The following is a 12,818-nucleotide window of genomic DNA, read 5'->3' as shown; positions in this document are numbered from 1 at the left end:
CCTCCGTGCGGAAACGATCGCAGCATGACTGCTGCAGACGCACCGCTCCTGGAGCGCACTGCCGGACCGCAATCGCGTGCAGTGTGAACGCTCTGATCCGTTAACATGGGCGCGGAAAAAATACGCACCACAGATGGCGTTTGTGAACCTGGGGTTACGTTTGTATGCCCGCCCGGTCTGTTCTGTTCTCGTGCTCCATTTAAGCGCTCTGCATTCTGATTGTTTCGGATAGCATACTGCGGGAGGTCGGGGGCGTGGAAAATCGTGCTATAAAGCGATTTAGAAATCGCGCAAGCTCAAATCGCGATTTTATGACGATTTCGATTAATCGCACAGCCCTAGTGCGTACCATAATATCCTCTTGGTCCTCTCGGTTGCCTGACAGCCCGTAGGTGGGGATGTCTCCAAGAGTGCGGCAAAACTCAGAGGTGGCATTAAAGACAATGTTGTTCCTTTTGTCTGGGTCGCTGTCATCATCTCCTGTCTTCACCAACTGATTAATGTGCTGAACCACCTGAAAACACCAATACAGGGAAAGATACAAAAGAAACAGCCGAATAAACAATATTGTTAATAATTAAAAAAGTATTATGGAACATAGGATTAACACAGATTAAAATTATTGTAATTACTGGTATTAAAAGTAGCAATTTGTTACATTTTACTTTGTAATTTTACTGACTTGATCTAGTAGATTAGAATATAACACATTATCAGTGAATATATTTATCCATCTATCTACCTACATTACCAGTCAAATGTTTTTTAAACAGTAAGATTTTTAATGTTTTTTTAAAGAATTCTCTTCTGCTCACCAAGCCTGCATTTATTTGATCCAAAATATAGCAAAGCACTACTATTGTGAAATATTTTTACTATTTAAAATAACTGCTTTCTATTTGAATGTATTTTTAAATAATTTATTTTCTGTGATCAAAGCTAAATTTTCAGCATCATAACTCCAGTCTTCAGTGGGACATGATCCTTCAGAAATCATTCTAATATGCTGATTTGCTGATTATCAATATTTAAAACAGTTGAGTAAATTTTTTCAAAATTCTTTGATGAATAGAACAGCCCAAAGATTAGCATTTATCTGAAATAAAAAACCGTTTGTAACATTATACACTACACCATTCAAAAGCTTGGAATCAGTATAATTGTTGTTTTTTTTGGGAAAGAAATTATAGAAATTAATGCTTTTATTTAGCAACGATGCTTTAAATTGATCAAAAGTGATGATAAAGACATGTATAATGTTACAAAAGATTTCTATTTCAGATAAATGCTGTTCTTCTGAACTTTCTATTCATCAAAGAAACCTGGAAAAAAAAAATTATACTCTGCTGTTTTCAACAATAATAATAATAATAATAATAATAATAAATGTTTTTTGAGCATTACTGAAGGATCATGTGACTGGAGAAATCACAGGAATAAATTACATTTTAAAATATATTCAAAAAGAAAAGTTATTTTAAATAGTAAAAATATTTCAAACTTTTGACTGGTAGTGCATATGTTTAAATGTGTATAAATATATATATATATAAATAAATAAAATATAAAATTCAGCATTGCCAAAGCAACACTTCTGGAATGAAAAGTGCTGACCTTTTCTCCTGAGTCTTTGAGCATCTGTTTTTGTCTGAGTTTCCTCTGTTTCTCAAGCTGTTTCTGGAGCTCCTGCTCAGCTTCATCCTCTTCTAATACAGTAGGTGCTGGAGGGGTGAAGTCCTCTGAGAGAGACAAGGAGAAAGCATGTGAGTGCAGAGAATAGTGATGCAATTCATTTGAATTTCAAAGGGAAGAACAGATGCCTTAAAAAAAGAAAAACAGGTTTTAACTTCAGACATGAAAAAGTTCTCTCTTACCGTCATCACTAATGTCCATGTCGGCCATTCTAATGTCATCTGACTGCTGGAGGACATCATTGGCCTTGCTGCTGGTTTCCATAGCAACATCTCCAAGCTCCGCCCCCTCCTCCTCATCTGCATGCTTTCTACCTCGACCTCGAGACCTGAGTGCCAGAACCGGTTTTGGGGTGAAGTAACTGGTGTTGCTGGAGTATTCAACAGCAAATGTGTGTGAAGGCTTTACCTGGAGCCGAAATCTGAGCTTCGAATTTTGTCCACCAAGATGTCATCAGCCTTGAGTATTTTCTCTTTCTTCCTGATTTTCTTGACTTTGCATTTGGTCTTCTTAAAGCCCACCTAGTGTCAAAAAAATGAACGTTAGTCAAGAATGAAATCAAATTCAAAACCCAGTGCACATAAACACATTGTTCTCACCATCTCATGTGGCGTGTAGTATTCGTTGGCTAGGGTGAGAGCAGGCATATCCAGAGACTGGGCCTGATTGCGCAGATTCTCTCTGATGGCCTGCAGCTCCCGCTCTCTCTCACCTCCCACAAAACCTCCAGCACTCAGCCTAAAACTCTTCTTCTTCTCCCCCTCGATCTCCTCATCGTACTTTGACAGCACAGACTTTGGCTTTAACTGGGAAGAATTCAAAGAATGTTATGCAAGGAAGAAGAAATCACAAAGCAGGCTTTTTAATTGGTTAATAACAAGTATCAGTGGTGTTTTTGGCCATGTGAGGTTTAAATGCATTTGGAGAATTTGAAATTTCAGATGCAATCTTACAATGACCATGTCATCCACACTCTCATCTTCTTCATAAGGTTTATAATCTGGTTTTTTCTTCTTTAGCTCCACATTTTTCTCTGCTTTCTCTTTGTCCACCAGACCCACATTTACCAGCACGTCCTCCTCCTCCTCCAGAACGCCTGTGAAAATCACCCACGCAGAGAAACTATGAGTGTGCCCATGAGAGTGTGTGTAGGTGGTGTCAGTGAAATTTGGCAGATGCTTGTTCATCTTAAGCAACAGTGCATTTATCCACATTCAGCATCATCATGTTACCTCACCTTTGTCTTCTATAGTTAAGATAACTGTTTCCCCCTCTCTGAAAGAGTCCATCTTGTGTTGAACCTTCAGCCCTTTGAGATCACGTGAGCTGTATGCGCTCTGGTTAGTAAAAACAGATTAATCAAATCAACATAAGTGGATATTGCAGTACTATGATAGTAATATAACACATCACAAAGAAACACATACCTATATAAAAAAGAGAAACCTTTCTACCAACAACTGTTACATGATCAAAGCTATTTTCTTTTGATATTTTTAATCAGTTTTTCTGCGGATTAAAGCAGTGGTTTTTAAGTAAGGGACCAGGGCCAAATAGAGAGTCTCAGTAAACTTTGAAGGGGGCATACAGATAACTTAAAATGAGTTAAAACAGCTAAAAACTGTGATATTTCTTATTTTAATTCACCCGTCTAATTTTAAAAGTGTAATTTCTAGACATGGAAAAGTCATGTACATTAATAAAGTGAACAAAATTTTCTAGTTATGGCCATCTGTAAAATGTGTTATTGGTGAGAAATTGCTATTTGTGAGTAAAACAAAAAAATCATTTATTAAAATGTATAGAACTTAATTTAAATGATCGATAATTATTTATTGTGTATAATTTTTGTATAATTGTCAGTGAGTAATCATTTACCAGCACGTCCTCCTCCTCCTCCAGAACGCCTGTGAAAATCACCCACGCAGAGAAACTATGAGTGTGCCCATGAGAGTGTGTGTAGGTGGTGTCAGTGAAATTTGGCAGATGCTTGTTCATCTAAAGCAACAGTGCATTTATCCACATTCAGCATCATCATGTTACCTCACCTTTGTCTTCTATAGTTAAGATAACTGTTTCCCCCTCTCTGAAAGAGTCCATCTTGTGTTGAACCTTCAGCCCTTTGAGATCACGTGAGCTGTATGCGCTCTGGTTAGTAAAAACAGATTAATCAAATCAACATAAGTGGATATTGCAGTACTATGATAGTAATATAACACATCACAAAGAAACACATACCTATATAAAAAAGAGAAACCTTTCTACCAACAACTGTTACATGATCAAAGCTATTTTCTTTTGATATTTTTAATCAGTTTTTCTGCGGATTAAAGCAGTGGTTTTTAAGTAAGGGACCAGGGCCAAATAGAGAGTCTCAGTAAACTTTGAAGGGGGCATACAGATAACTTAAAATGAGTTAAAACAGCTAAAAACTGTGATATTTCTTATTTTAATTCACCCAATTAATTTTAAAAGTGTAATTTCTAGACATGGAAAAGTCATGTACATTAATAAAGTGAACAAAATTTTCTAGTTATGGCCATCTGTAAAATGTGTTATTGGTGAGAAATTGCTATTTGTGAGTAAAACAAAAAAATCATTCATTTATTAAAATGTATAGAACTTAATTTAAATGATCGATAATTATTTATTGTGTATAATTTTTGTATAACTGTCAGTGAGTAATTAGTTTTATGTAATGGTGTTACTAATTTAATTACAAAATAAATGTAACTGCAATCAGTAACAGTTACTGAGAAAAAAAAGTGTAATTAAATTACAGTTACTTATGAAAATGTTAACGATTACAAAGGAGGTTCCATCTGAATATTTTCCCACACATATAGATTTCATTTATTTTTATCCCCAATTGCATTTACTGCTCTAAAGTATGAGACACCAATGTTTCAGGAGTTTAGGACACAAAAGAGGACACATGCTTATTTAATAACCGTTTCATTTCCTATTTGGGTTTGTGTGTTTGCTTTATTTTTTATGATGACAGGTAACCTGACAGGTTATCTGTAACCTATTACATTTCCAAAGTAACCTTTCCAACACTGTATATTATAATATAATTATTTATTTTAATATTTCCACTCCTAGTGTAAATAAAAAATATCTGAAAATGAGTAATTGTGGCATTACATCAGAAGTACCAGAAATACTTTAGAGGGGCTTTGAATATTGTCCTGGCGGGGATTGTGACTGAGAAAGAGGGGAACAAGAAAGCATCAGTAAGGTCACACACCCTCTTTTCCTGTGCAAACTCCTGCTCAACCAGATTGCTCACACCAAACTCTTCATCCATCTCCTCTAGGAGCTTGGCCTGTTGAGAAAGGAATTGCACAGAAAACAAAATAAAAAGACTGCTAAAGGCCAAGCGAAACATAAAGCCAGTCATTTGGTTGTCTCTTCTCTCTATCCTCACCCTCTTCTCCGCCATCTCCTTCTCCTTGGCTAGTTTGCGACTCCTCTCCACCCAGGCAGCTGTGTCGTCCAGCCATGGCTCCTCATCTCCAAGTGCCTTCACTTTCCTGAAGATGCAAAAAAAGCCAGATAGGCTGATATTAGTAAGATTTAATGTTTGATTTAGTTTGACTAACATGGAACTGTAATAGTAGAAGTTCTGTTATCTTTTGCAGGTGGTAAAAACTTCCTACCCCAGTTTCTGATTGAGCAGACGCTTCTCTTTAAGAGCAGCCAGTTTCTCTCTCATCTCAGCCTGTTGTCTGATCTGGACAGGATTGATGGCCTCGGCCAGGAGGGGCTCCTCCTTGGTTCCAGCCTCTGAGATATCATCAAACAATTATAGATTTAGGGGGAAAAAGCATCAAATAAGATGTTGCATTCAAAGCAATTAAACGCGTACACTAACATTCAAACGTTTGGGGTCAGTATGATAATTTTAATGTTTTTGAAAGAAGTCTCATATATGCTCACAAGGCTGCATTTATTTGATCAAAAATATAGTAAAAACAGTGAAATATTACAGTTTCAAATAATTGTTTTAAATTTGAATATACTTTAAAATCAAATTTATTCTTGTGACACAAAACAAAATTTTCAGCAGCCATTACGCCAGTCTTCAGTGTCACATGATCCTTCAGAAGTAATTTCTTGTTATTATCAATGTTGAAAACAGTTGAGCTGATTAATTTTTTTTTTTTTTGTAAACAGATACATTTTTTCAGTACTGAATGTCTGACTGACTGTTGCTTTCTAATTATTACAAGTGAACAAAAACATTTTTACTGACTTCAAACTTTTGAATGGTAGTGTATAAAATAGCACTTGGATGTAACATGGTCATCAAATTCTTACCTTTCTTGCTTTCATTGAGATCAAGGGGTTTCAAACCTAGTTTGGCCCTCAGTTTACTGCAAAACAAAAAGAAATAATGTTTAGCAAAATATACATTTATTTAAATGTACTACATGTTCCCTTCCCATTACAAATAAAAGTACGTTACAAAACATACTTGGTCTCTTCAATGCTGAGTGAAGCATCACCACTGGCAGATTTGGGACCTGGCTCTGCAAAACAGGATGTTGACAAACATGAGCACCAACCAACTCAAAGACTTCTATCAAAGCCATAGAGATTCTTTCAAGTGGGACAATGACATGATCTCCTTCACAGAGTTTAACACGCTTTCATAATTTTTCTAAAGTATATTTTGATGACAGTGGTGTAGAACAGCAAGTCAACAAAGTTCTAGTAACTACTAAAGTTTGTGGACAGGATGACTGACCGCTGTTGTCCTCGAAAGCAAGATCAAGCTTCTCTTTCTTGACTCTTGGCTCCGCATTGCTCCTCTCTGCTTTACCGCTCCTGTCTTTCTCTGCTCCCCGGCTGCTCCTCTCTCTGGAGCGGGATCTCTTTCTCTTCTCTCGCTCGCGGTCCTTCTCCTTGTCTCGATCCTTGTGACGGTGTTTCTTGTGCTCACGGTGCCGGTCCTCTGGATCCCGGTCCTTCTCCTTCTCTTTGTGTTTCTTTGATGAACCCATATCGGGTCTGTTCGCGGACTAAATGTGCTACCTTATATGTGTCTTGCTGCACTTCAGTTGATTATGACACGGCGAACCGGTAGATTTACGTAATATCAACAGTACAAAGACGCCATAGTCTCAAAGCTAACTTATACTGTGCGCGTTGTTATTAAGACATTATTTTGTATTTATTTGATCAGAAAAAATGTAAATACTAAAACACAACTAGCACTACTGCAACAAGACAATCGTATGATGAACGCGGTCCTGCACTGACAACTTCCGGGTTAAATGGACAAAGATGGAGTTGCAGCGCCACCTACTAATTTGGAGGTCGTTAATCTCTATGCAGTTTTGACTTGCTTCAGTATATAGCAGGCAGCTGTCCTCATTTATACAACTAATTTATACTGCATAACAATACTGTGGTAAGAAACGTTTTTTGTAACAATATGCTGTAATAAATGTTGTAATAAATAACTGGCTTTATATTCCATGTTGTTAAATGTTTTAGTTTGCAAAATTTATTTATATTTTCATTGTAAAATATTTGTAAAAACTTACCTGGAAAGTAATTACTTTAATTTATAAATATTAGATGCACGAACGTGAAGAGAGAAACATTTTCATTTCAGTTTAGACATTTTTGTATAGCACTTTTCTTTTCACAGTTATTATTCTTAAATGGCACTAAATAACTCTACAGAAAATAGTGCCTCACACTCCCTAGTGAGCAAGTTGAAGTGAGAAGAAACTCCCTAGAAAGATACAAAACAAAAATACAGCCAAATGAGATATTACAGCCAATGTTCCAAAGGAGACATGAAAATTAAAAATCTCTCAACTTGTTAACTTTTATCAATTTGTTTTACAAGTTTGCTATGGGCTGCACCTACTCGCAGAGTAGGCCTAGTACAATTACATTTGAAATTCAAACAAATGATATAACCACTGTAAGTGTAGTAATTATGATATATTAAGATATAAACAACCCAATAATTGTTTGCTTTGGAGAAATAAAAAACACCAACAGTTGAAGTAATAGTGATTAACAGATTTAATTGCAAAATCTGACTGTACATAACATAATTAAGAAAATACAAGCTTCATTTGGCATGATTATTACTAACATAAATTTGGAGGACAACAGTGAAATAAGTGAAAATATAAGTGAAAATATTTCCATTATTAATATTAAACACACTAACAAGAGATGCAAATGAAATCATTAAAATAAGTGAAACAAACAATAAAGCTCTGAGTTCATAAAACGGCAGTTACCATTAAATCTCATGAAACAGATGAATGCACAAACATCTAAATAATGTCATGTAAATCAATTGTATGATAAATGATCAAATAAATCATCCATTGTTCATTATTGTCATTCATTATTTCCCATTATAATGTTTTGTTGTTGTAATTCAGATTATGCCACCGACAACACCAGGCTATAATTAGGCCCACAAGGCCTAAACCAGATGACAATGTCTGTGGGGTTTTCAGGCATCCAGATCATTTTGCTGAGAAGCACTTGTACAGCAAGATCTCCAAAATGGACTCCAGATACTCTTGAATCATTCTTTCCAGCTGTTTTCACATCAGGAATTCTTACGCTAACGAGAGAAAATGACACATATGTGACACTGAACAGAGCAGAAAATGCATATACATTCCAAGTGTAAAAATAACAGTCCAATAACAGGAAGTTCTACAAACTCTCTGAAACGCTTCAGATAGAATAGTAAAGCTTTTGTTTTTGAACCAGTAGATTTTTTAATACAACGCTGAATGATGTTGATGAAAATTTTTTGATTCACTCCATTATGACATAACTCCTGGTGTTTGGGCCACAAACTTCTAAATCCTTTAAAATGATAATAACAACAACAACATGAGACTCTACAATTGTCCACTAGATATTCTTTCACATGCTTATTCCCATAGAACAAGAACCATTCTACCAAGAACCCCGTATTACGAAGTCAACCATGTTGTATGCTACTTTTAGCTCGTCTACTGTCTTGCCATTCCAATTTGATCTCCTTATAATAACCACTGCACGCACAGCTCTGAGCACAGCCCAACATCACAGAAAAATTAGGGCCTCGTATGCAAATTAACATGCCCAACTGGCATGAAAATACCTTGTGGTAAATATGAAAATATCTTTGAAGTCCAGGTCCCCGCGGCATCCTTTACCTTCATTTGAATTCATGAAAAAGTGTACACTAGCACTCCTGAGGAGGAACCTGTAGCTCCTTCCACAGGGTTAACATTTCTTTCGGGGTGCGTTTATGGACTAGGAGAACATTATGATACGCACACGGCTTCTCCCGCAGGTCCTCTGGAAGGTCAAAGGTAAGAAAACCTGAATGATGAGTGGGGGACACCCCGAGCCTGTGAAGGCACATTCCTAAGTAAACATCGTCAATTGGAAACAAGCTGACCCATCGAGAGACGTCCTGCAGACGTAAAGCCAAAGCACCAGTGTAAACCACCCCTCCGCCTCCTGCATAGGCCGGATACGTTCCTTTATAGAAGCTTTCGGGTATGTAATATTTAGTATCAGGTTGCCGATTGGGCCAGGCATTGGCAATAACATCCCCCGCAACAAAATCGTCCCGTTCTTTCATTTTATTTCCATGCGTCTTTTGTACTCCAACATGGTTTAAGTAGTCCAGTAGAGCCTTAGTCCTAACAAACACATCATCATCTCCCTTGAAAATGAAGTGGACATGAGAACAATGCTTTGAAAGCCAGTCCCAGAAAAGGACATCCTTCAGGGTGAGGTTGAAGAAAGTGTCTTTGAAGTCCCACAGGAGGATGTCCTTATGGGTGCTGCTCTCCAACTTCAACAGGGCGCTCAGGTCTGGATGAGGCCCTGTCTCTGTGTCCTGCCTCGCAAGCAAGAAGACAGTGCGTACTAACCATCTTCTTCCTCCACTGTCCTCTTGGATCCAGCCGCTCCTTCCCCATGTCTCTCGGATGGCCTGCCTGTTCTCGAAGTTCCCGACTTGCGATTTGATTGCCATCAGAAGGAACGGTGTTGTAGACTCCTGCCCAGCACACAGGTTGGGTTGGTCCACAAGGATAGCATAATGCCTGCAGTGCATGGACAGGACAAAATCCTTCATTTGATCAGGAAGGGTGTTAAAGTCAGGCAGGTGAGACGCCCAAGCTGCGTCTTGTTCACAGGCACCAGTTTTACCCGTCTCTTGCAGATGTATTGCATCAAGGCTTTGACCTTTGGACCTTGTTCCGTTACCTCTCAATATGGGGTTGTGCTCTCTGTCCCAAATGTGCTGGAGGCGGTTCCACAGTGCCCCGTCCTCTAGTCTGAGATTCCAGAAGGGCCGAACTGGATGGGATGCAAGAGCTCCCGAGTTTGTGGAGACTCCAGTGGCAATGAAATGGAGGGGCAGCTGCGGTAGAGGAGGGGAGTAGGAGACGGCTACAAATATGGACACCATGATGTACACCAACAGGTGACTTACCATCACACAAGGCAAGAGACACAGACATAGGATCTTTCCATTGCATCTGGAGCGTGCCATGGACTGGAAGAGAACGAAAGACATTGAGAGGAACAATATATTACGAAGCAGTGTAAATGGATATTTGATACAAATTTCTGTGAATTACAGATGAGTTCAGTGAGTGGTGAGAAATCTCAGAAAGGCCAAGCTGTTTTTTTCGAGGGAAATACTAGGGCTTCTGCCACTACGAGGAAGTCTCTGAAGAATTCCGTCTCCATGGTTTGGCCTCGTGAGACTCATTATGTGCACCTGACCGGGCAACGTTCACAGCATCTTACCACCCATGATATTTACATCATGTACTTTAAGACCACAACATTTACTCTGCATATGGAAATGCCTTGCTTACAGCACTGTTTCATTTATTTTCCCTCGAGCAACCAAATCACACTAATCTGGGATGGAAAAAATATTTGCTTATTTTTGTTTTCCCCAACAGGAAAAATATTTCTACAGAGAAAACTGTTTCCTGCAACATTTCAGGATTTCATAATAATTTTTTTTCAGACTGTACCAGTGCCTGATAAATTTATTCAATAATTAAATGCATAAATAATAAGAACAAATTAACTACATTTTAAAAATGCCAAATTTCTAAAAACATATCTTACAAATAATAATATATCTTAGAAATTCTTCTGTAGAGAAATCATTCACAATACCTTAAAATTAGATGTTCAGTTGCTCTGATGGTGTTTGCAAAGCCTGACACTTATCTAGAATTTTCTCCCCATGCAGTCCCCATCCTTTCTTCACAAGTCCCCAGAGGTCCCCAGTGTTTTTTCATGCTGATTGTGGTGTTTTCCAAGAATGCGCAAATATTAAATTGTCCTTTTCTTGTGCAAACATTATGTCCTGGTTCTGTCAGTACATTGTTGAAATTAAACCATAAAGCAGGATTGCCTCTCAACCTCTTCACAGGTGCAGGTACTAAATAAGAACATTTGCCTGCCACAGGTGATTTGAGGAGGCGCATAAGCCACACCTACATATATTACATCTAAAGCCTTTTTGCATAATCCCTGTTTTATACCCACGGGTCTTCTGATATTTGTATACAGCGCAGATTGAGATATTATGTCAATTTCAACAGCACTACTGAGCTCACAAAGTGTTCATTTGTTTGTCAGTAATGCTTCCCTTACATCTAAAAAAGAAGTGTTGCTGGGTAACGTTTGATGACTCCAGAGAGAGTTAGTGAAACGTGCCTCAAAACACAGAGAATGAATGCTTCTATAAAAAGTTATCATTAGATAACAATGATTAAGCTATTTTGGCAATGCAAAGAATATGTAATTATGTAAATTATTGATGTGGAGGCAGGGGTGTTTCTTGCTTTTCATCAGTTCTGGGGCACAATTAAGCCTCCAATTAAAAAAAGAGTCTCCTTGATACATTTTTTTTTTGGATACCGTTATGCAACTGGTCATTGCCTCATTCACAAGTTGATAAGCAATAGTAAACATTTGCAAATCATCCAGTGGTCTTTTTGTTTTCTGCCTGAATTGTATCATTACTATTTTGATGTGTGAAATAGCTGCAAATGATTCAGTAAAATGACTGTCTTTTGGACTGTATGGCAAGAAACATATAGTGTTAGGAAAAGTTACTTTTAAAAGTAATGCATTACAATATTGTGTTACTCCCTGAAATGAATACGCCCCAGGCTGAAGGAAATGTAAATTCAAAAAGCTCAAATCACAAAAAAGAAACACAAATGTTATGTTTATCTAAAATAATTTTTTGCATAATTCGTATGGTTGAATTGGATTACTGAAGGTCAGCAGCAAAGACACTGGTTAATAAAATGGGATTAAATACAGTAGTCTACATTTGAAGTGGATCAGAAAAGTTAATCAAAGTTGTCCTAAGACAAGAACGCATTTTGGTTTTAGGTTTTTGGACAACTTTGATGAAAGGTTTTGATCCACTTCAAATGTTGACTACTGTACAAACATTTACACATTTTTGTGCTAACATTTAATTATTGCAGGTTTGCGTAATATTTTTTTGAGTTTTCACTGTTTTTATTAATTTTGAGGAATAATAAATCTGTTTAGTCTAGAACTAGAACTATTTAGTCTAAAACTACAGCAACCATCATGTTTACACAGCGCACGTTAACACAATTCCTCTGCACTAAATTTCTCTCAACATGGGGACAGGAAAGCCGTCAGTCAATAAATGGGAAAACAAAGTAACGCATTACTAATTTGAAAAAGTAACTCAGATATTTTTGTTGTAAATTTAAAAGTAATGCGTTACTTTAGTTTCTTGAAAAAAAAGTAATCTGATTTCGTAACACACGTTACTTGTAATACCTCAAATCGGGCATACGTGCATTCGGCTTTTGGCTGTTAGCTTTTAGCGATGCAAGATTTTGCATGTTGTTGCATTGCAAAATGTGTTGTTACGCAATTCAGGACCAAATGCAAGTATATGCTGGCTAATCATTTAGCATGTTTCAGGCCACTATTGGAATGCCACTCAGCCAATCAAATTCAAAAACAGAAGAAAGCTGTTATCCATTTCTAATTAGAAAAAAGAACTTCCAGTAAATTCAAATGCACTTATCACATAACAGTCATGCCCTCAA

At 37.3% G+C, this 12,818-nt stretch overlaps 2 protein-coding genes across 2 annotated transcripts in view; both read right to left on the bottom strand.

The window, feature by feature from the left end:
• Positions 1 to 6,975, bottom strand: part of LOC107756174 (U4/U6.U5 tri-snRNP-associated protein 1-like) — a 9,540-nt gene extending 2,565 nt beyond the window's left edge. The window contains exons 1-13 of the mRNA XM_016573205.1: positions 6,446 to 6,975; positions 6,173 to 6,227; positions 6,016 to 6,071; positions 5,355 to 5,481; positions 5,123 to 5,228; positions 4,943 to 5,020; positions 3,741 to 3,840; positions 2,646 to 2,788; positions 2,292 to 2,498; positions 2,101 to 2,213; positions 1,875 to 2,020; positions 1,615 to 1,739; positions 350 to 514 (exon numbers count right to left, since the gene is read on the bottom strand). Of these exons, the coding sequence (XP_016428691.1) occupies positions 350 to 514; positions 1,615 to 1,739; positions 1,875 to 2,020; positions 2,101 to 2,213; positions 2,292 to 2,498; positions 2,646 to 2,788; positions 3,741 to 3,840; positions 4,943 to 5,020; positions 5,123 to 5,228; positions 5,355 to 5,481; positions 6,016 to 6,071; positions 6,173 to 6,227; positions 6,446 to 6,701 (1,677 nt within the window). The 5' untranslated portion in view covers positions 6,702 to 6,975. The remainder of the gene's footprint in view (positions 1 to 349; positions 515 to 1,614; positions 1,740 to 1,874; positions 2,021 to 2,100; positions 2,214 to 2,291; positions 2,499 to 2,645; positions 2,789 to 3,740; positions 3,841 to 4,942; positions 5,021 to 5,122; positions 5,229 to 5,354; positions 5,482 to 6,015; positions 6,072 to 6,172; positions 6,228 to 6,445) is intronic.
• A 1,939-nt stretch (positions 6,976 to 8,914) lies between these two features.
• LOC107756177 (N-acetyllactosaminide beta-1,3-N-acetylglucosaminyltransferase 2-like) lies at positions 8,915 to 10,240 on the bottom strand. Its single transcript, XM_016573210.1, has one exon. The coding sequence runs from the start codon at positions 10,238 to 10,240 to the stop codon at positions 8,915 to 8,917; it is 1,326 nt and encodes a 441-aa protein (XP_016428696.1).
• Between the last annotated feature and the right edge of the window lie 2,578 nt (positions 10,241 to 12,818).

This window comes from Sinocyclocheilus rhinocerous, unplaced genomic scaffold, assembly GCF_001515625.1.
Source record: "Sinocyclocheilus rhinocerous isolate Xijiao unplaced genomic scaffold, SAMN03320098_v1.1 scaffold682, whole genome shotgun sequence".
In the NCBI taxonomy this organism is placed as follows: Eukaryota; Metazoa; Chordata; class Actinopteri; order Cypriniformes; family Cyprinidae; genus Sinocyclocheilus; species Sinocyclocheilus rhinocerous.
Note: the sequence above shows the minus strand (reverse complement) of the source record. Positions and strands in the feature narration are given on the sequence as shown.